The sequence below is a fragment of the Myotis yumanensis genome, unplaced genomic scaffold (assembly GCF_028538775.1).
Source record: "Myotis yumanensis isolate MYYU_CA2020_CCGP unplaced genomic scaffold, mMyoYum1.0.hap1 SCAF_4, whole genome shotgun sequence".
NCBI lineage: Eukaryota > Metazoa > Chordata > Mammalia > Chiroptera > Vespertilionidae > Myotis > Myotis yumanensis.
In genome coordinates, this window is record NW_027223755.1 from 39,609,390 (window position 1) to 39,631,806 (window position 22,417).

Consider the following 22,417-nt stretch of genomic DNA (forward strand, 5'->3'; position numbering starts at 1 on the left):
CTATGACCATAGCTCCCAGCAGCCTTCCACAGCTCTGTTAGGCATTTCTTCTGAAGGTATACAGAACAGATCTTTCTGAGCCCCGTTGTTAGCCCTCTTTCCTATCCTAGGAGTTTTGAAGCCAGGGGGAATTTCAATACTGAAATAAATAACAAGATATTTTCAGTAAGTGCCTCAGCCCTGTAATGCAGTGCCTGAACAACAACAACAAAAGTCAAGAAAGCTCACAGCATATTCAATTTCTGAAATAAACTATGTGTGCTAGAAATCATAATCTTTATTAATATTATCCATTATTACAGTTACTTTTAATCAACTCATATGGAATTACAATATTTTGATATTTAACCAAGGTACACTTATGCTGGCGTGTATTGCCTGATCACTAAACCTATGGAGGTTCTCATGTCTTATGCCAACTCTGAAACTGATACTAGACTCCATAAAACGATATGCCTCCTATCAGGACTGGACATCATCATGTAACACTTTATAGAAGGAAACATTCTCTTGAAGCTTATAAAGCACCATACAAAATGAGTCTAAAAATGCCCAGCTGGCATGGCTTAGTGGTTGAGCATTGACTTATGAACCAGGAGGTCATGGTTCAATTCCTAAAGACACATGCCCGGGTTACAGGCTCGATCCCCAGTGGGGGGCATGCAGGAGGCAGCCAATCAATGATTCTCTCTCATCACTGATGTGTCTATCTCTCTCTCTCCCTGTCCCTTCCTCTCTTAAATCAATAAAAATATATTTTTTTAAAAGAGTCTAAAAGAAGTACAAGTTTAAAAAAATATTATATATAAACCAAAAATGTTCTAAAGTTATTCAGAATTACACATAGCCCAGCCGACATGGCTTAGTGGTTGAGCTTTGACCTATGAACCAGGAGGTCACAGTTCGATTCCCAAAGCCACATGCCTGGGTTTCGGGCTGGATTCCCAGTATGGGGCGTGTAGGAAGCAGCCAATCAATGATTCTCTCTCATTATTGATGTTTCCATCTCTCTTTCCTTCTCCCTTCTTCTCTGAAATCAATAAAAAAAAATTTTTTTAAGTTACATGTAAAATGTCACCTACCATATTAGGGACAATAAATCTATACACAGTAAAACTTTAGAATAATTTTGAATACTGATTAGCAGAATGATCTAAAATAATTCCTATTTTCCTACTGCTTGGTGCCAGAGTTTTTTAAGATTTGCAGAATGTAGCATTTGCTCCACAAACACAAGCATCACAGTACCTTATAATGTCCACTCATCACAGCATCATGTAGGGGAGTGATTTGGTCTTTTCCTTTGACATTTACATCTGCTCCACCTTTTACTAGTTCACTTGCTGTCTCATAAAATCCCCTTGCACTAGCTTCATGAAGTGCTGTCCAACCTATTATACAAAAAGAAAATGGTACTTGTTTATATTTGGCATCTTAATACATCTTAATAATGCTTTGTGCTTAGCCTTAAAATAAAAACTCAAATTCTAAGCTGTTTCTTTTTTTTATTGTTTTCTTGCTTAAAGTATTACAAAGAGTATTACATATGTCTCCTTTTTTCTAAGCTGTTTCTTTTTTTTTTTTTTTTTTTTTTTAAATAATTTTTTATTTTTATTTTTATTGACTTTTTACAGAGAGGAAGGGAGAGAGATAGAGAGTTAGAAACATCGATGAGAGAGACATCGATCAGCTGCCTCCTGCACATCCCCCACTGGGGATGTGCCCACAACCCAGGTACATGCCCTTGACCGGAATCGAACCCGGGACCTTTCAGTCCGCAGGCCGACGCTCTATCCACTGAGCCAAACCGGTTTCGGCATAAGCTGTTTCTTTAAAAAATATTTTTATTGTACGAGATAAGATAATCTCACCATGAAAATAACCTGTATTATTTGGTGAATTCAAAAAATCTGAGGGACAAATCAAATTTCTACCCCAACTTTGTTGCAGAAAAATATAAAAGAAGTAAAGTATTTAAAACTACTCCTGCCTTCTTCAAATAAACAGGCTGTAAGGAGGGTGGGGTGTCATTATTAGCTCAGAAAAAAAATGTTGGCTGCAGGCTACTTTTCTGCAAAAAAGAGGGGAGAAAAGCTTTATTTCTAGCTCAAGGTACTTCCATTAAAGTAACCCAACTGGCAGGACTACATAGAGCCAGTTTAAAATTATATGTTTCTTTTCTCCTTATTTGCAAAAAGCTATTCAAGGTAGTTCAATTAACAATCCACAAACTACTCCAAGAAAACCATTCATCCAGATGAATGTTCTTTTTCTCTGTTAGCCAGAGACAATGGTATAGGTTATAGAGATTTATTAAATTCCATATGATTGATGTAAGAAAATCTAAAAGTTGCATGTTAAAGATGTATTTCAGCTCTGGCTGGTTGCTTAGGGGTTAGAACATCAGCCCATAGATCAAAGGGTCTCAAGTTGGGACTCCCGGTCAAGGACACATACCTCATACCTTGGTTGGAGGTTCCCCAGCCCCTGTAGGGGTGCATGCGGGAGGCAACCAATTGATATGTCTCTCACGATGTTTCTCTCTCTCTCTCTCTCTCTCTCTCTCGCTCTCTCTCTCTTCCCTCCTCCCCCCTTCTACTCTCTCTGGAAATCAATGTCAATGGAAAGAATATCCTTAGGTGAGGATTTCAAAAATAATAATAATAAATAAAATATAATTTTTTTCAAAGTGTATTTCACTCTTTTTAGAACCTTCTCCATAAACGAGGGTTTTAGAACCTTCTCCATAAACGAGGGTTTCTTAGTTTTGACACTAACATTTTGGGTTGGATAATTCTTTATCGTTCTGAGCATTCTACCAAAGGCCAGTAGCACCCAACCCCTTCCCAGCTGTAATAACTAAAAATGTTTCCAGAAACTGCCAAATGTCCCAAGAGCCAAAATCACCCCAGTTATAGGAGGAATTTCTCTTAAATAGAAAGCCTAGAGTAAAAAATAAAGGACACCAAAAATGGAAAACATATAGTTAATAGAGGTTTTTTTCCTATAAATTTCCTTAACAATGTACATGGCTATTTAAAGCAATTAATAAGTAATATTGGTCTATAATTATAACATTACTAGAGTCCCGGTGCATGAAATTCGTGCACTGGGGAGGGAGGGTTCCTCAGCCTGGCCAGCGCCCTTTCACAGTCCAGGAGCCCTTGGAGGGTGTCCAACTGATGGCTTAGGCCCGTTCCCCACTCTCAGTCAGACATCCTTAGCATATTAGGCTTTTGTTATATAGGCTAAACTTGCTTAATTAGACTTGCTTTCTGATTTAGCTAAACTTTTTCCAGCCCAATGAGGCACTCCAACTTCTGTTTCAGGTAATTGTCAGCAACACAGCAGTAAATATCAACACGAAGCAGATTATTATTGTAGATCACACAGGGAGAACCAAGGGTAAAATATTTAACTGCAGCAGTGTTTGACTATATTCTGCACAGTGAAACCTGAAGTCATTTTCAATGTCCACCATTTCTTCTTTTCAGTCGGGTCAAATTGCTAAGCTTTCTAAATCTCCGTTTTCTGGCTAATGAAAAGAAAATAGGATTCCACTGAGTCTCCTATCTACCTACTCCAGGACTTCTGTGAGGATCAAATGAGATGAGGCACGGGAAAACACTTCATAGACATTTGGTTAAAGTGTGAAATATTTCCACCTGGCTATAAAGCAAGTCGTGTTCCTGGGCTAAAGAAACTTCAAGGAGGCTAGTTGGTAGGAAGAGGAAGCCAGGCATTGCTACGTAGGTCATTACCCGGTGCCCACAGCCACCGTTTCCAAGCTGGGCTGGGTTGTGGGCTGCATTTTGCACCATGGGGTCTCAGCAGCATCAGCTGTGATTTCATGGGCTGTCGCTCTGGGGTGGTGGCAGGGCCTGTGTCCCACTTTGGGGAAGCCGAGTGTTGCTTTGTGGGTGCCAGGTCTGTGGTGCCATTTCTTTGTAAATGGCCAGTGCGTGTCATGGTAACTCCTGCATTGAGTGTCTGCCCCCTGGTGGTCAGTGCACATCATAGTGACCAGTTGGACAATCAGACACTTAGCATATTAGCCTTTTATATCTATAGACTAGAGGCCCAGTGCACAAACATTTGTGCACTCGAGGGGATGGGTCCCTCAGCCCAGCTTGCCCCCTATCACATACTGGGAGCCCTCAGGGAAGGTCCTACTCCCTGCTCCCTGCTCCCCTTGGGGATAGGACCTAAGCCACAGTCTGGCCTCCCTTTGTGGGAGGTGACCGGGCTGATCAGGGGAAGGCATCAGCCCCATCACCTCGCTGTTGCAGCCACTGCCAGTCACCGCAGCCACCAAGGTGTTTTCATCAACACCGACTCCAGTCCCTTTACCATGAAAAAATGACAACTTTCTTTAGGCATTTTCAAGAAGTGTCTTCCATAGGATATGACATTTCTTTCTTTTTTTTTTTTTTATCCTCACCTGAGGATATGTTTCCATTGATTTTTAGAGAATGTGGAAGAGAAAGGGAAAGACAGAGAGAAACATCTAAGTGAGAGGAACACTTTGATTGGTTGCCTCCTGCATGAGCCCTGACCTGGGCCCAGGCCAGGGAGGAGCCTGCAACCTAGGTACATGCCCTTAGTCAGAATTGAACCCAAACCCAGCAGTGGGCAGGCCGAGGCATTATCCACTGAGCAAAACCAGCTAGGACAGGATATGACAGTTCTTAACCCTCCAGCAGCAGACCTTCCTTTTTTTCTCCAGGAGTGTGGTAAAAAACCCTAGATCACCTATTTGGATTCTTATTACCCAAGTTACTAAGAATATTACCAGTGGCATACAGGGAGCTTAGCCAATGAGCAGTCAGAAAAGGTGTTTCCTCTGTAGTTCACACCAATTGCCGGCTTGGCCCCTGCCCAGGCCTAACACCTCTGGCCGAGTAATTAGCCCTGGGCAGGGAACCTCCAGCTCCCTCAATCGTAGGCTCAGCCCCTGCTCCCCATGATCGCTGGCTCTGCCCCTGCTCCCCACCATCGCCAACTCCCTCCCTGCTCCCTGCAATCGCTGGCTCCGCCCCTGCACAGGCCTAACACCTCTGGCCAAGGCCTTAGGCATGGGCAGGGGACCCCCAGATCTCTGCAATCTCCCACTCTGCCCCTGCCCAGGCCTAACACCTGTGGCTCAGGCATTAGACCTGGACAGGGGACCCCCAGCTCCCCGTGATTGCTGGCTCCGCCCTTGCCCAGGACTAATGCCATGGGCAGGGGACCCCCTGTTCCCTGCAATCGCAGGCTCCTCCCCTGCCCAGGCCTAACACCTTGGCCAGAGGCATTAGGCCTGGGCAGGGGACCAACAGCCCCCCACCATCGCCGGCTCTGCCCCTGCTACCTGTGATCTCTGGCACCGCCCCTGCCCAGGCCTAAGGCCTCTGGGCAGGGGACCCCCAGCTCTCCATGATCTCCCGCTCCACCCCTGTCCAGGCCTAACACCTGTGGCCGAGGCATTAGGCCTGGGTAGGGAATCCCCAGCTCCCCAAGATTACCAACTTGGCCCCTGCTCCCTGTGATTGCCGGCTCCGCCCCTGCCCAGGCCTAATGCCTCTCACCGAGGCATTAGGCCTGGGAAGGGGACCACCAGCTCCCCGCCATCACTGGCTCCACCCTGCTCCGCCCCTGCCCAGGCCTAACGCCTCTGACTGAGGCGTTAGGCCTGAGCAGGGGACCCCCAGCTCCCCGCAATCGCGGGCTCCACTCCTGCTCCCCACCATCACTGGCTCTCCCCCTGCTCCCCACCATCATGGCTCTGCCCATGCCCAGGCCTTACGCTTCTGACCGAGGCATCAGGCCTGGGCAGGGGACCTCTCAGCTCTGATTGTAGGCTCTGATAGCTGATAGCCACTGGGAGCCTACGTATGCAAATTAACCGCCATCTTTGTTGGCGGTTAATTTGCATATCCTGCTGATTAGCCAATGGGAGGAGTAGCAAAGGTACGGTCAATTACTCTGTTTGTCTATTATTAGATAGGATGTGACAGTTATCACACAAAGGATAGGGGAAGTATGTTCAATGTTCATATATTTTATATGAAGTATTACAATATTAACTCTAAAAAGACTGTGGAATATTAAAGATGCATATTGTAATCCCTATACTATCCACTACAAAATAATGCAGAAAAGGAAACAAAAAAACAAATGAAGCTCACAAGGGACAATTAGCAAAATGGTAACCTAAATCTGACTACTTATATTAAGTGAAAATTAACTAACATAAAATAGCAAAAGTGTATGCTGTCTACACGAAATACATTTTATTTTTTTAATACATTTTTATTGATTTAACCCTACCAGACCACTGTACCGATTTTTCGGTAATTTCCGAATCTGCCACTATACCTCTGTACCTAATTTTCGGTACTTTGCCACTACGTGAAAAAAATGCATCGCAAACTAAAAATAACCAACCAATCGTGGTCAAACCTCATGGTTAGCCATTACAAATGTCTGCCCCCATGTGTTTGAATTGACTTTGTGTGGTTTGACGTGAAAAAATTCTGAAAATTCACAATGAAACGAGCAGCTGATGAACCAAGCACTTCAACAGAAAAGCAAAGTAGGTCTAGGCTTATCACAGTCCAACAGGTGATCGATACTTTGGTTGATTCAGACTCTGAGGAGTCAAAATTTCATCAAGAATACGTTTCCAGTTCAAGTGACACAGACAGTGAGAACTTGAGTGATGAGGAGAATCTTGAACCTTATAGATCTAGAGCTAGATCGATAGTAAGAGAAGGGGGGCGTGTCCCTCAAACAGCTGATGGGGGAGATCTAGGTGGTGATGAAGGTTGGACAAGGAATTTTATATCACCAAATACAGATCTGAATTTCACTGAGGATGGAAAAGGCCCAGTGAACATTCCTGGATCTATCACAGAGGAGAGTGAACCAATTGACTTTTTATCCTTGTTTTTGGATGATACTTTCTGGCAAAATTTGACAGAGAAAACCAAACTCCGGGCCCACCAATTGCATATAGCAAAGCCCAACTCCTACAATGCCAAAAATTTCAAGGATGCCACAGTGGAAGAAATGAAGGCTTTTCTTAGACTGAGGATCTATATGGAATACTTATGTATAAAGCCCAGCTATCAGGATTATTGGACAAATGAGGGCTCTGACTTTGTTGGGTTTACTCCCAGATTTTGAAATGTTCTGACTCGAGACAGATTCTTGGCCCTTTGGAGTTTTTTACACATAATTGATGAGGAAGACACAGATATCGGTAAGACAGAATATATAAAGTTAGGCCTTTCTTGGAAAGTCTGCTCCCCAAGTTTCTCCACTTGTATCTGCCAAAGCAACATTTGAGCCTAGATGAGGGGATGATCCCGACAAAAAACCACTTGGCCATCAAGCAGTATATCAAGGATAAGCCCACAAAGTGGGGCATCAAGTCTTTCCTTCTCTGTGAAGGTGAGACTGGCTACATTTTGATTGCAGAAATCTACACTGGTGCTGCACCAATGCCTATAAAAGACTTGGGCGCAGTAGGAAATACAGTCGTTCATCTCCTGACCTCATGTGCAATGGAAAATAAATCTCATGTGCTTGTCATGGAATGGTTCTACAACTCTGTAACCCTTGCTAAATATGCACTGTCAGAATTACACACAGGAATTGTGGGAACCCTGCCCAGGGCTAATTACTTAGGCATGGGCAAGGGCGGAGCCAGCAATCACGGGGAGCTGGGGGTCCCCTGTCCAGGTCTAATGCCTGGGCCACAGGTGTTAGGCCTGGGCAGGGGCAGAGTGGGAGATCGCAGAGATCTGGGGGTCCCCTGCCCATGTGGGAACCAGCAGGTTCCTAAGTTGTTGAAAAGTGTAAAAAAACTTGCTAGGGGTGACAGTCGCTATCTATGTCAAGAAAGTGTAACATGTTTAGTTTGGCAGGATAGAAAGCCCATCACATTTATTTCGAACTACCACGATCCAGCCCAAAATGTAGTAATAAACAGAAGAAATAAAGATAGCAGTGTGCAAGAAATACAGATGCCACAGCTGGTGAAGGACTATAATAAATATATGGGTGGCTGTGACAAAAATGACCAGATGACCTGCCTTCACTGGTCTCATCGTCATTACCGCTGGCCCCGGCGGCTTTTCATAAAATTTTTTAAGTGGGCCAGTTATAATTCTTATATCTTGTATGCTTCAAAGCAGCAAGCCACTTCAAAAAAGCCAGTTTATTTCACCAGATATATTCAGAAACTGTGCCTGCAACTTATTGGTGGATACAGGACATCAGCCCACCGCCACCCACAAAAGGAACCCTGCCCTCAACAGATGACCCCAGGCAATCATTTTCCAGAGATTCCCCCTGGGACATGGTCTAATCATATCTGTGCTGTGTGCATGGAAAAGCACTCCAGGTACAACAAGCAAAATCCTAGAGTGTCTTACAAAGACAATCCATGCAAGAAGGTGAAGAGCAACATCTGGTGCTCACATTGCAAGAAGTACCTCTGTGTGAAACAAGGCTCATCCTACTGGGTGGATTGGCACACAAAGGTGGAATATTGGCGCTAGATGAAAGGGAGACCTATTTTCTACAATGTCTCCACATTCCATCTTATTCTAACCACTTTTTGCATGTAACTAACATTTTTCCATATCATGTTGGTTTCTTCTCTTTAATGCTCAGGAGCCCAGGTATAGGGGACAGTTAGGTTCAGGGCCTCAGGTCTGGTAGACTTAATCGAGAGAGGGAGAGATAGAAACATCAATGATGAGAATCACTGATCAGCTGCCTCCTGCACACCCACTACTGGAAATTGAGACTGCACAATTCAGGCATGTGCCCTTGAGAATCGAACCCAGGACCCTTCAGTCCACAGGCCGATGCTCTATTCACTGAGGCAAACAAACTGGGGCCTGTCTGTGTCGTTGTATTTAAAATATATTATGTGTAGGAGAGAGTGTGAGAGCGTGAGGGAGTGATAGAGTGTGTGGACGTGTGTGGAGTGTGTGTGTATGAGCTAGGGACAGTTAGATTCTGCAGGTTTTCTAAGGGGCTGCTAAACCGGGCAGTCTTAGACAGCGGAATCCCTCTCCCTGCGCGAACACTCCTGGGCGGCCAGCATGGGCACAGAGACCATGCCATCTTGAGAAACAGAGCTGCTTGAGACTAGGATCCTGGTCTCAGCACCACCCAGTCTGGTCTCAGACGCAAACCAGGACCCTGCAGCCACTGGGGACAGAGACCTGTGACCACAGCTATAGACCCACGGACACAGAGTCCAGAAATCGCCGCGGCAGATCCATGAGTAACAGAGCCCATCCCCCTCCCCGCAGGCTCTCGGGCAGCGCCATAGTAACTGATAGACCCACCCCTTGCCTGGGCCTCAGGGCTGCTACAGGAACTTTAGCCTGGAAGTGCGAGAACACCAGGAACTGGTCCTGCGCAGTGCCGGCTACAGGTGCCCTGGCCTGGGAGCTAACATGCGAACACCGGGAACTGGTCCCGCGTAGCGCGGGCCCCGGGACCCCAATTCTCCGGGCAGGAGGCAGCACCAAGCACCAGTGACTTGACTGTGTTTCTTATCACCTGCGCCTGGGATCCCTGATTCCCTGTGCATTCATACTAAGAGCCAGTGACTCCAATTCTTGGTGCATGGGCACACAGGGACCCTGATTCTCAAGGCGAGGCCGCGCAAAACAACAGAGACTCTGATACTGGATTCTTGGGGAACTCTGACTCCTGGTGCACACTAGGGGGCTCTGATTTTCTACACACTCCAGGGGGGTCTCTGTTTCAGCACGGTGCAGGCAGGGTCCCTGATTCTAAGGGCGCACACGAGGCCACATTGAGCGCTAGTAACACTGACTCTGAATGAGCCTGGTTCCCACCAACCCACTACAACCACACATGTTAGTGTCAGAGCTCTTCAGTGACACTAGGGTGGGGTGAGGCTCCCACTGCACATGGCCCAGGCCCACGAACTCAACATTTGAACCATCTGGAGATAATCAGAATGGGGAGACGACACAACCCCCAGAGGAAAGAAAATGAGGAGTCACCAAGAAAGGAAATTAATGAAATTGAAGCATGCAACATGACAGAAAAAGAATTCAGAGTAATGGTTGTACAATTTATTCACCAGATGGATGAGAAAATCAACAACCTATGCAAGAATCAGGAAGAAATGAAAAGTGATATAGCTACAATCAAAAACACCATGGAAGGTTTCAACAGTAGACTAGAAGAAGCAGAGGACCGAATCAGTGAGTTAGAAGATAAGGTAGAGAAACAAGCTCAATGTGAACAGCAACTGGAGAGAAAAATTAAAAAGCAGGAGAGCCTAAGGGAGCTTTGGGACAACATGAAACGAAGTAACATATGCATAATAGGGCTGCCAGAAGGACAAGAAGAGCAGCAAGGATTAGAAAATCTATTTGAAGAAATAATGACAGAAAACTTCCCAGATATGGGGAAGAAAAAAGTTACGCAAGTACAGAGAGTCCCAAGCAAGATGAACCCCAAAAGACCCACACCAAGACACGTCATAATAACGATGGCAAATGTACAAGACAAAGAGAAAATCTTAAAGGCTGCAAGAGAGAAACAGAGAGTTACCTACAAAGGATCCCCCATCAGATTATCAAACGATTTCTCAACAGAAACACATCAAGCTAGAAGGGAATGGAAGGAGGTATACAAAGTGTTGCAAAACAAAGGACTAAATCCAAGAATACTCTATCCAGCAAGATTATCAATCAAAATTGAAGGGGAAATCAGGAGCTTTGCAGACAAAAAAAAGGCTAAGGGAGTTTATCACTACCCTTAGCAATGCAAGCCAGCAATGCAAGAAATGCTAAAGGGAATGCTGTAAAAAGAAGAAATATAAAGGTAAGAAAGAACACAGGCACAAAAATAGAAATGACTACAAGCAAGTACCTTTCAATAATAACTTTAAATGTAAACGGACTAAATGCTCCAATCAAAAGACATCGAGTGGCTGAATGGATAAAAAGTCATGACCCATATATATGCTGTCTACAAGAGACCCACCTCAAAACAAGGGACTCACACAGACTGAAAGTGAAGGGATGGAAAAATATCTTTCAGGCAAATGGAAATGAAAAAAAAGCTGGGGTAGCAATACTTATATCTGACAAAATAGACCTCAAAGTGAAGGCCATAACAAGAGATAAGGAAGGCCACTTCATAATACTAAAGGGACCGATACAACAAGAGGATATAATCCTTATAAACATATATGCACTCAATGCAGGAGCACCCAAATACATAAAAAACCTCCTGGAAAATAACAAGGGAGAGATCAACAAAAACACAATCATAGTAGGGGACTTAAACACACCACTGACATCACTGGATAAACCCTCTAGAAAAAAAAATCAGCAAAGAAACAGCAATCCTAAATGACTCACTAGATCAGATGGCCTTAATTGACATCTTCAGAACATTTCACCCCAAAGCCATGGAATATACATTCTTCTCAAGTGCACATGGGACATTTTCTAAAAATCAATAAAAGCATATTTAAAAAAAAGAAAATGATTGACCAACTAGAGGCCCAGTGCATGAAATTCATGCACTGGGGTGAGGGGGGGCCCCTCAGCCTGGCCTTCACCCTCTCCAATCCGGGACACCTTGGGTGATGTCCGACTGCTGGTTTAAGCCTGATCCCTCTCACAATCCAGGACTGCTGGCTCCTAACTACTTGCCTGCCTGGCTGCCTGATCGCCCCTAACTGCTCCCCTGCCTGCCTGATCGCCCCTAACAACCTCCCCCTTCTGGCCTGATTGCCCCCAACTGCTCCTTTGCCATCCTGATAGCCTGTAACTGCTCCCCTGCCGGCCTGATTACACCTAACCACCTCGGCCTCAGCCCCTGCACTCAGGACCCAGGATTCCCTCCTCTGGCTGGCCACAGGCAACCAGGACCCGGGCTTCCCTCCCTCTGGCCAGCCACATGGACCTGGGACCCGGGCTGACTTCACCTGGGCCGGCTGCAGGCGCCCGGGACTGGGGGCGGCTTCGCCCAGGCTAGCTGCAGCCACAAGCGCCCAGGACCGGCTTCACCTGGGCCCGGCTTTGTCAGAAAGGACATCCAGGAGGTCATCCGGAAGACATCTGGTCTAATTAGCATATTACCCTTTTATTAGTATAGATAATCAACATTGATACAAAAAAATCCTTAACACAGTATTAGCAAATAGAAGCCAGCAATATATAAAATGAATACTATAGCATGACCAAACATCTATTCCTCATAAAACTCTCAGCAAATTGGGAATAGATTCCTCAATATGATAAGGATCAGCTACAAAAACCTACAGCTAACATTATGCTTATTATTAAATACTAGGGGCCCGGTGCACAAAAATTTGTGCACTGGGGAGGGGGTTCCCTCAGCCCAGCTTGCCCCCTATCACATACTGGGAGCCCTAGGGGATGTCCTACTACCTGCTCCCTGCTCCCCTTGGGGAGTGGGCCTAAGCCACAGTCTGGCCTCCCTTTGTGGGAGGTGACCGGGCTGATCAGGGGAAGGCACCAGCCCCATCACCGCACTGTTGCAGCCACTGCCAGTCACCGCAGCCACCAAGGTGTTTTCATCAACACCGACTCCAGTCCCTTTACCATGAAAAAATGACAACTTTCATTAAGCATTTTCAAGAAGTGTCTTTCATAGGATATGACATTTCTTTCTTTCTTTATCCTCACCTGGGGATATGTTTCCATTGATTTTTAGAGAATGTGGAAGAGAAAGGGAAAGACAGAGAGAAACATCAAAGTGAGAGGAACACTTTGATTGGTTGCCTCCTGCATGAGCCCTGTCCTGGGCCGGAGCCAGGGAGGAACCTGCAACCTAGGTACATGCCCATGGTCAGAATTGAACCCAGAATCTGCGTTGGGCAGGCCGAGTCATTATCCACTGAGCCAAACTGGCTAGGACAGGATATGACATTTCTTAACCCTCCAGCAGCAGACCTTGATTTTTTTCTCCAGGAGTGTGGTAAAAAAAACCCTAGATCATTTTTTGGACTCTCATTACCCAAGTTACTAAGAATATTACCAGTGGCATACAGGGAGCTTAACCAATCGGCAGTCAGAAAAGGTGTTTCCTCTGTAGTTCACACCAATTGCTGGTTTGGCCCCTGCCCAGGCCTAACGCCTCTGGTGAGTCATTAGCCCTGGGCCAGGGCACCCTCAGCTCCAAGCCACCGTGGCCATCAAGGATCGCTGGCTGGCTGCGCCCCGGTTCAGGCCACCACCACCATCAAGGATCACTGGCTGGCTCCTCCCCAGCCCAAGCCTAAAGCCTCTGGCCGAGGCATTAGGCCTGGGCCAGGGCACCCCCAGCTCCCCGCCGCTGCCATCAACGATCGCTGGCTGGCTCCGCCCTGGTTGCCCGCCTCCGCCGCCATCAACAATCGTTGGCTGGCTCCTCCCCGGCATAAGCCTAAAGCCTCTGCCCGAGGCTTTAGGCCTAGGCTGGGGCACCCCCAGCTCCCCGCCGCTGCCACCGCCACCACCACCTTGGAAGATCGCTGGCTGGCTCCTCCCCGGCCCAAGCCTAAAGCCTCTGCTGGAGGCTTTAGGCCTGGGCCGGGGCACCCCCAGCGCGCCACCGCCGCCACCATCTATGATCGCTGGCTGGCTCCATCCCGGTTCCCCCTGCCATTACCACCATCAACCATCGCTGGCTCAACGATCGCTGGCTGGCTCCTCCCTTACCCAGGCCTAAAGCCTCTGTCTGTGGCTTGCAGTCGACATATGCAAATTAGCCGCAATCTTGGTTGTCAGTTAATTTGCATATACTCACTGATTAGCCAATTGAAAGGGTAGCGGTCGTACACTAATTACCATGTTTCTCTCTTATTAGTGTAGATTAAAGAGGCAAAATTAACTTATGGTGAAAAATATCAGAACAGTAGTGGCTTCCAGAGACTGGGGGTGGGGAATAACTGGGAAAAGGAATGAGGGAACTTTCTAGGATTGTTGGGGTCCAGCCCCAGCAGGTCCAGGAGTTCTCAAAGGTGTGGACGGAGTCGGCCAAAAAGGAATGACATGGAGACAGCGTTCAGTTGATCAGCATCCTAGTCAGGTTCTCTAGCCAGGTTCTCCAGCCTAGTTCTGTCTTTATTCTCCTGTTACATCTGTATTTACACCAGTTGATTTTAATCCTATCCATTCTATTCCAAAGGTTAGGGCATTTCTTATCTCCATTCCAAGGTCACTACTCTACTGTTCTGTTAAGCAACAAGGAAGTAACTGAAGGAGATTATCCTAAGTAAAGATTATGTAGCTTAAGCGTGATTGTTCATAGTTAAAGTGATTAATTACCTGCCTAGCACTTAGTTAAGCGGTTTTATTCCCTTCCTTAGTCCTGTTAATCCCTAACTCCAGGGGAAAATCCCCACCTGGGGAAACAACCTTTCTCGGAGAGGTGACCTTGGTTAAAACACATAGCACTAAGAAGGGGAGCAAACATATTAAGAACAGTATGCCATATACGCCAGGTCCCTTGAAACATATGCTGTGCAGATGTTTCTTCCCTGCAGCGACTGTGTCAAGCAGCAAGGATAAATCGGCCTCCGGCATAGGATGATGGTAATATTCTCTCTCTTAGAGGTTTGGGTTACACAGGTGAATGTCTATGTCAAAATTCATCAAATGGTATATTTAATATTTAACATTTCACTGTATAAAACTTTATCTCAAAGAAAAAAACTATTGAACTGTAATTAATGACATTTATGATGAGGTCTTTAGTGGTAAAATATACTATCTATAACTTTCTTTGAAATATATCAACATAAAGATGGATTGATTGATGAACGAAGAGATTGTTAGATGGGTAAATGTGAAATAATATGAAATATTGGTCTCTATCTTCTGGTTTCTGACACAGAGCTCCAAAAACCATTGTATACAGGGGTGCTAGAATACTTTGTTCTAATATTTAGTTTTTGACCCATTTCCCTGGCCACTGCTACTTCTGTACATCTTTCATTTTATCATCAGCCTCTCCCAAGTTCAGTGTACCATTAGCTTCTTTCAGCTTTTGACCTCATTTTCCACTCAGAGATGAGGTGCACAGGAACAATGCCCAGGCAAAGGCAGCAAGCCAGCCTCAGGATCCATCCTTCTCCGTAATGCCACTGCACACAGTCTACCCGGTGGGCCCCAGGCAGGCATAATCACTGAAGATGAAATATAATGCTCTTCTCTTGCTCCCTCCACTTCCCACTTCCCTGGGAGATGATGTTGAACAGTACCTGTGCAGGAAAATTACCTGGAAGCTTTTTGTTTGAGACTTGCCTTAGGCTCACTTTACCATACTTTCATAGTAGTAACTAATCTAAAACTACAAACCACTTTCAAAATAACTGTGGGTGGTAACCCCAACTTACCAGCATAACTTGGTTGATTAAGATTTCCTCCTTTTTCAATACACTGATGAACAAGATGAAAGTCATTGAGAAGAGCAGCCTTATACAGTAAATTCTCTCCAAAAATGTTTCTCCGATTAATGAGAGAAAGAGGTATGTTATTCATCTTCATTTTTTCTAAAAAGAGGGAAGGAACAAAAGAAAACAAAAAACAGTAATCCTTATTTGAAAATCAGGAGGAATACAGATGACACAGTGAATCCAGTCATTGGAATAGATGTACACTGTACTATGAAAGAGTATTTAATCGATTAACCCAACTATAACATCTACATGAAATAAGATGCAAGGAGACAAACATTAATTTGAAGTTATAAATCATCTGAGCAGTTTATGTTGATTGAAACCCATGAAAGGTGCATATATGAGAAGATTAACAGATTTTTTTTTAAACCTTTATTGTTGAGAATAAGTTTTTAATTTCTTGCTCCCTCTCTTCTCCTGGCACCACCATGATGTGCATGTTGGTACACTTGAAGTTGTATCTAAGGCTCCTTACACTATCCTCTTTTTTTTAAATTGTTTTATTGCTTAAAGTATTACAAAGAGTATTATATATGTCTCCTTTTTTTCCCGCCCTTAACATTTCCCCAGCCTCCCCTACACCCCCCCCCCCCCCCGTGTCTTATATCCATTGGTTATGCTTATATGCATGCATACAAGTCCTTCGGTTGAACTCTTACCACCCTCCCCTCCCGCCCCTCAACCCTACCCGGCTTTCCTGCTGCAGTTTGACAGTCTGTTCGAGGCAGCTCTGCCTCTGTATCTATTTTTGTTCATAAGTTTATAATGGTCTTTATTATCCATGAGTGAGTGAGATCATGTGGTGTTTTTCCTTCATTGACTGGCTTATTTCACTTAGCATAATGCTCTCCAGTTCCATCCATGCCGTTGCAAATGGTAAGAGTTCCTTCTTTTTTACAGCAGCGTAGTATTCCATCGTGTAGATGTACCTCGGTTTTCTAATCCATTCATCTACTGATGGGCACTTAGGCTGTTTCCAGATCTTAGCTATGGTGAATTGTGCTGCTATGAACATATGGGTGCATATATCCTTTCTCATTGGTGTTTCTGGTTTCTTGGGATATATTCCTAGAAGTGGGATCACAGGGTCAAATGGGAGTTCCATTTTTAGTTTTTTGAGGAAGCTCCATACTGTTCTCCACAGTGGCTGCACCAGTCTGCATTCCCACCAGCAGTGCACGAGTGTTCCTTTTTCTCCACATCCTCTCCAGCACTTGTCATTTGTGGATTTGTTGATGATAGCCATTCTGACAGGTGTGAGATGGTACCTCATTGTTGTTTTGATTTGCATCTCTTGGATGATTAGTGACTTTGAGCATGTTTTCATATGTCTCTTGGCTTTCTGAATGTCCTCTTTTGAAAGGTGTCTATTTAGATCCTTTGCCCATTTTTTGATTGGATTGTTTATCTTTCTTTTGTTAAGTTGTATGAGTTCCCTATAAATTTTGGAGATTAGGCCCTTATCAGATATGACATTGGCAAGTATGTTTTCCCATGCAGTGGGCTTTCTTGTTGTTTTGTTGATGGTTTCTTTTGCTGTGCAAAAGCTTTTTATTTTGATGAAGTCCCATTTGTTCATTTTCTCTTTAGTTTCAAGTGCCCTAGGAGCTGTATCAGTGAAGAAATTGCTTCGGCATATGTCTGAGATTTTGTTGCCTTTAGATTCTTCTAGAATTTTTATGGTTTCCCGTCGTACATTTAAGTCCTTTATCCATTTTGAGTTTATTTTTGTGTATGGTGTAAGTTGGTGGTCTAGTTTCATTTTCTTGCATGTATCTGTCCAATTTTCCCAACACCATTTACTGAAGAGACTATCTTGACTCCATTGTATGTTCTTGCCTCCTTTGTCAAATATTAATTGAGCATATTGGTTCGGACCGATTTCTGGGCTCTCTATTCTATTCCATTGATCTATATGTCTGTTCTTGTGCCAGTACCAGGCAGTTTTGAGAACAGTGGCTTTGTAATACAGCTTGATATCTGGTATTGAGATCCCACCTACTTTGTTCTTTCTCAGGATCACTGCAGCTATTCAAGGTCTTTTTTTATTCCAGATGAATTTTTGAAATGTTCGTTGTAGATCTGTGAAATATGCTGTTGGTAATTTAATGGGGATTACATTGAATCTATAGATTGCTTTGGGTACTATGGACATTTTAATGATGTTGATTCTACCAATCCAAGAACATGGTATGTTCTTCCATCTGTTTATGTCTTCCTCTATCTCTTTTTTCAACGTCCTGCAGTTTTCTGAGTAGAGGTCTTTTACCTCCTTAGTTAAGTTTATTCCTAGGTAGCTTAATTTTTTTGGTGCGATGGTAAATGGGATTGTTTTTTTAGTCTCTCTTTCTGTAAGTTCACTATTGGTGTATAGAAATGCCATAGATTTCTTGGCGTTAATTTTGTATCCTGCTACATTGCCAAATTCTTTTATTAAGTCTAATAGTTTTTTGATGGAGTCTTTAGGGTTTTTTATGTATAATATCATGTCATCTGCAAATAAGGACAGTTTTACTTCTTCTTTTCCAATTTGGATGCCTTTTATTTCTTCTTCTTGTCTAATTGCAATGGCTAATACTCCCAGTACTATATCGAACAGGAGTGGTGAGAGTGGGCATCCCTGTCTTGTTCCTGTTCTTAGGGGAAAAGTGTTAGTTTTTGTCCATTGAGTATGATGTTGGCTGTGGGTCTGTCATATATGGCTTTTATTATGTTGAGGTATGATTCTTCTATTCCCAACTTGCTGAGAGTTTTTATCAAAAATGGGTGTTGGAATTACACTATCTTCTTATTTTGGGATTCTTTTTTTCTTTTTGTTGTTCTGATTGGGCATTTTTGGCTTCCTCATATTCCAAATCATTGATTTGATTCTAGGCATCATCTATTCTACTGTTGATTCTTCATTTCAGTTAGTGTAGCCTTCATTTCTGACTGGTTCTTTTCTATGATTCCAATGTCCTTTGTCATGGTGTTTTAAGTTTCACTAAGATACTTGAATTTCTTCCTAAGTTCCTTGAGCATCCTTATATCCATTGTTTTAAACTCCATATCTGGTAGTTTGCTTGCTTCCATTTCATTTAGTTCTTTTTCTAGAGATTTCTCCCATTCTTTCACTGCAACATGTTTCTTTTTCTACACATTTTGCTGCTTCTCTGTGTTTATTTCTATGTATTAGGTAGAGTTGGTATGTCTCTCGGTCTTAATAGAGTGGCTTTGTGTTAGGTGTCCTGAGGGTCCAATGGCTCATCTCCTCAGTCACCTGAGCTGGGCACTTTAGGTGCATCCCTGTGTGGGCTGTGTGCACTGTGCTGTTGTAGTTGAGCCTTGACTGCTGTTGGCATCACTGAGAGGAATTGACCCCTAGGCCAACTGGCTGTGAGGACCAGCTGTGACTACAGCAGAAGAGCTGCTGTGCAGAAGTTGACCCTACAGAGCAGGACTTGCTTCAGTGGGGCTTTGGTGCTCACTGAGTCTGCCCCTTGAGTGTGTCACTAATGGAGGTGGTAGCATTGTAATATGACATGGTTTGAAGCTGTCCAATGGGTGCACTGGCTCTGGGGCCTCCCAGGAGGTGCCAGTACCTTCATGGGGCCACCTGGCATAAGCTACAGAGTGATCTGCAGAAGGCTGCTACTTGTTTTGGGTTTGGAGGTACTCAGGAGAGGCCAAGCTCTGAACTAAGGCAGGCTGCTACTAGTGCCAGGTCTTGTACCACTTAGCAAGATGTATGGGGTGTACTGAGGTGGCTGCTGCTTGTTTGAAAGATTTTAGGAAAGTCTGTAGAGAGGAGAGTTGTATGGAAAAGCCACTGGAAATGGCTTGAATGAGCCCCCAAGTTGGGTAGGGTAGGATCTCAGGGAATCACCAGGATGGAGACTCAGATATGTCACCGCCTGTCGGTTCTGTTGGGGAAGGGCTCAGCAAAGGAACAGTGGCTCTGCCAGCACTTTTGTCTGGAAGAAAGCTTCTCCAGAAGCTTTTGCACTGATGCCAGATAATTAGTTACTCCCTTATGTCCCTGGTTCTTTTCAAGCTGCTGCCTCAATGAGGTAGCTCAGAGGGAGTAAGTCCAAGTAAGTTAATGAGTGGGCCCTTTAAGAGGAACTGCCTGGGACTCCAGCAGCTTCCATGTCACTCAGGCACAACCCCTGATGGTTTTTACAGCCTGAAGTATGGGGACTTCTCTTCCCAGCTCTGGAACCCTGCACTAGGGGTCTGTTATGGTGCTGGGACAGCTCACTTTTCAGGGATGACCTCTATAGCCAATATATCCCTTTTATGTAATTAACATGTCAGACATCTAAGTTTTAAAAGGGTTCTAAAACTATTCTCTCCAATAAGTATAGAAAAAATACCAGCCTATGAGCCAAAAGTTCAGGATCAAGTCCTAATTATGCTACTGATGAGTTGTGTATAGCTGGGAAAAATCCTTAACCTACTTCCTTGAATTGCCTCATCAGTAAAATGAAAACGTTGAGATAGATAATCTTTAAATCTTTTTTAGTACCAGAATTCTATGTTTCTGTAAGTAACTACTTAAAGAAATAAAATATTCCTCACCTTTCTGTCTCTTAATTTTTCCATTTTTCCAGATTTGTTCTTCACTCTTCAGTCTGGATGAATGCATATTCTTCCTTTTACCTTCAATCATTAAAGCAGTACCCTGCATTCTTGAAAAATAAATTTAAAAAAAATTATTATTTAAAATTATTCTCATGTCCTCTATAACCATTCACAGAAACCCATATCAAATTCTAAATTTTTAAAACTCAAAGGTATTTTACTGAGCTGTTGCCAAGCAGCACAGCAATTTTAAATAAGGAGATGGCTCCTGAGAAAACAGCGGATAAATCTGTGGCAGGTATGCTAGTCATTATAGTTTCTAGCCTATTCTTTGTGGCACCTGTGTGCTTCTCTCCTTTAGGGGAAGTCACCTGCAAGTGTATTCTGAGTCTCTTGCCCCTCTCTCTCCAAGTTGACATGTGACTATCCACTCTATTTACCTTCTAGGGAAAAAGAGGCAGGCTCTTTGCAAGAAAAAGAACTTGCCATGTGGTATGGCACTGATCAAAAGCTGCAAAATATTGGCATAAAAGCAGACATGCAGATAATAGGAAGCCTGGAAATAAACCTAATCATGCATCAATTAATTTATGATAAAGGAGCCAAGAATGTGCAATGGAGAAAAGATAGTCTCTTCAATAAATGGTATTGGGAAAACTGGACCGCCACATGCAAAAGAATAAAACTGGATCATGATCCTACACCATACCCAAAAATTAGCTCAAAATAGATTAAAGATTTGAAAGTATGACCTAAAACCATAAAGCTCATAGGAAAAAACATAGGGGTAAGCACTTTCACATTAGTCTTGGCAATTATTTTTGAAATTAACACCAAAAGCAAAGGCAACAAAAAGAAGCAAGTGGAACTACACAAACCTTCTGCAGAGCAAAGGAAACCATCAATAAAATGAAAAGGCAACCTACTGAATGGAAGAAAATATCTGCAAATCATATATCTGATAAGGGGGTTAAAATCCAAAATATATAAACATACAACTCAATAGCCAATAAAATATGATTTAAAAATGGGAGAGGTCCTGGCCAGTGCAGCTAAGCGGTTGAGCATTGACCCAGGAACCAAGAGGTCACCAGTTCAATTCCCGGTGAGGGCACATGCCCAGGTTGCGGGCTCGATCCCCAATAGGGGACATGTAGGAGGCAGCCGATCAATGATGTTTCTCATTGATGTTTCAATCTCTCTATCCTCCTCTCTTCCTCTCTCTGGTACCACTTAGCAAGATGTATGGGGTGTACTGAGGTGGCTGCTGCTTGTTTGAAAAATCAATTAACAAAACATATTTTTTAAATGGGAGAGGAATTAAAAGGACCTTTTTCAAAAAAAGACATCCAAATGGCCAATGGATGTACATGAGTTATATGCAAAGGTACTCAACATTACTAACCATCAAGGAAATGCAAATCAAAACCACAATGAGATAGCACCTTATACCTATGGAGTAGCTATTATCAAAAGACAAGAAATAGCAAGTATTGGTGAGCAGATAGAAAAGGGAATGGTTGTGCACTGTTGTTGGGAATATAAATTGGTGCAGCCACTACAGGAAACAGAATGGAGTTTCCTAAAAAAAATTAAAAATGAAACTACCACATGATCCAGCAATTCCGCTTCCAGGTATTTATCCAAAGGAAACAAAATCACGATCTTGAAAAGGTATCTGCACCTTCATGTTCATTGCAACATTATTTACAATAACCAAGACATGAAAAGCAATCTATATTGTTGGATGACTTGATAAAGAAAATGTGGTATACATATAGAACAGAATATCATTCAGTCATAGAAAGGAAAAAAAAAAACACCCTGCCTTTTTTTAAAAATTGATTACAGAGAGGAAGGGAGAGAGGGAGAGAAGAAGAGAGGGAGAGAGAGGGGAAGAGAGAGAGAGAGAAAAAGAAAGAGAGAGAGAGAGAGAGAGAGATCAATGATGAGAGAGAATCATTGATTGATCAGCTGTCTCCCACAAACCAGGCATGTGCCCTTGACTGGAATCGAACCTGGAACTCTTCAGTCTGCAGACCAATGCTTTATCCACTGAGCCAAACCAGCTAGGGCAAAACCTGTCATTTTTTACAACATGGATGGAGCCTATGGGTATTGTTAAGTGAAATAAGTCAGACAGAGAAAGACAAAGACCATATGATCTCCTTATATATGAAATCTAAAAAAACCCCAAACTCATAGATACGGAGAACAGATTGGTGGTTGTAGGATCAGTGGATAAAATGGGTGAAGGTGGTCACAAGGTTTACACTTCTAGTTATAACACAAATAGATCTTTGTATATGGTGACAAATAGTAGTGTAGTTTCATTTTTTTGTATGTGGTTTCCAATTTTCCCAGCACTGTTTATTGAAGAAGCTTCATTTTCTC

General features: G+C 43.6%; 1 protein-coding gene across 1 annotated transcript in view; it reads right to left on the bottom strand.

The window, feature by feature from the left end:
- The window catches only part of ANKRD31 (ankyrin repeat domain 31), a 139,615-nt gene that overhangs the window by 73,879 nt on the left and 43,319 nt on the right, over positions 1-22,417 (bottom strand). The window contains exons 10-12 of the mRNA XM_070412195.1: positions 20,021-20,130; positions 15,398-15,553; positions 1,249-1,391 (exon numbers count right to left, since the gene is read on the bottom strand). Of these exons, the coding sequence (XP_070268296.1) occupies positions 1,249-1,391; positions 15,398-15,553; positions 20,021-20,130 (409 nt within the window). The remainder of the gene's footprint in view (positions 1-1,248; positions 1,392-15,397; positions 15,554-20,020; positions 20,131-22,417) is intronic.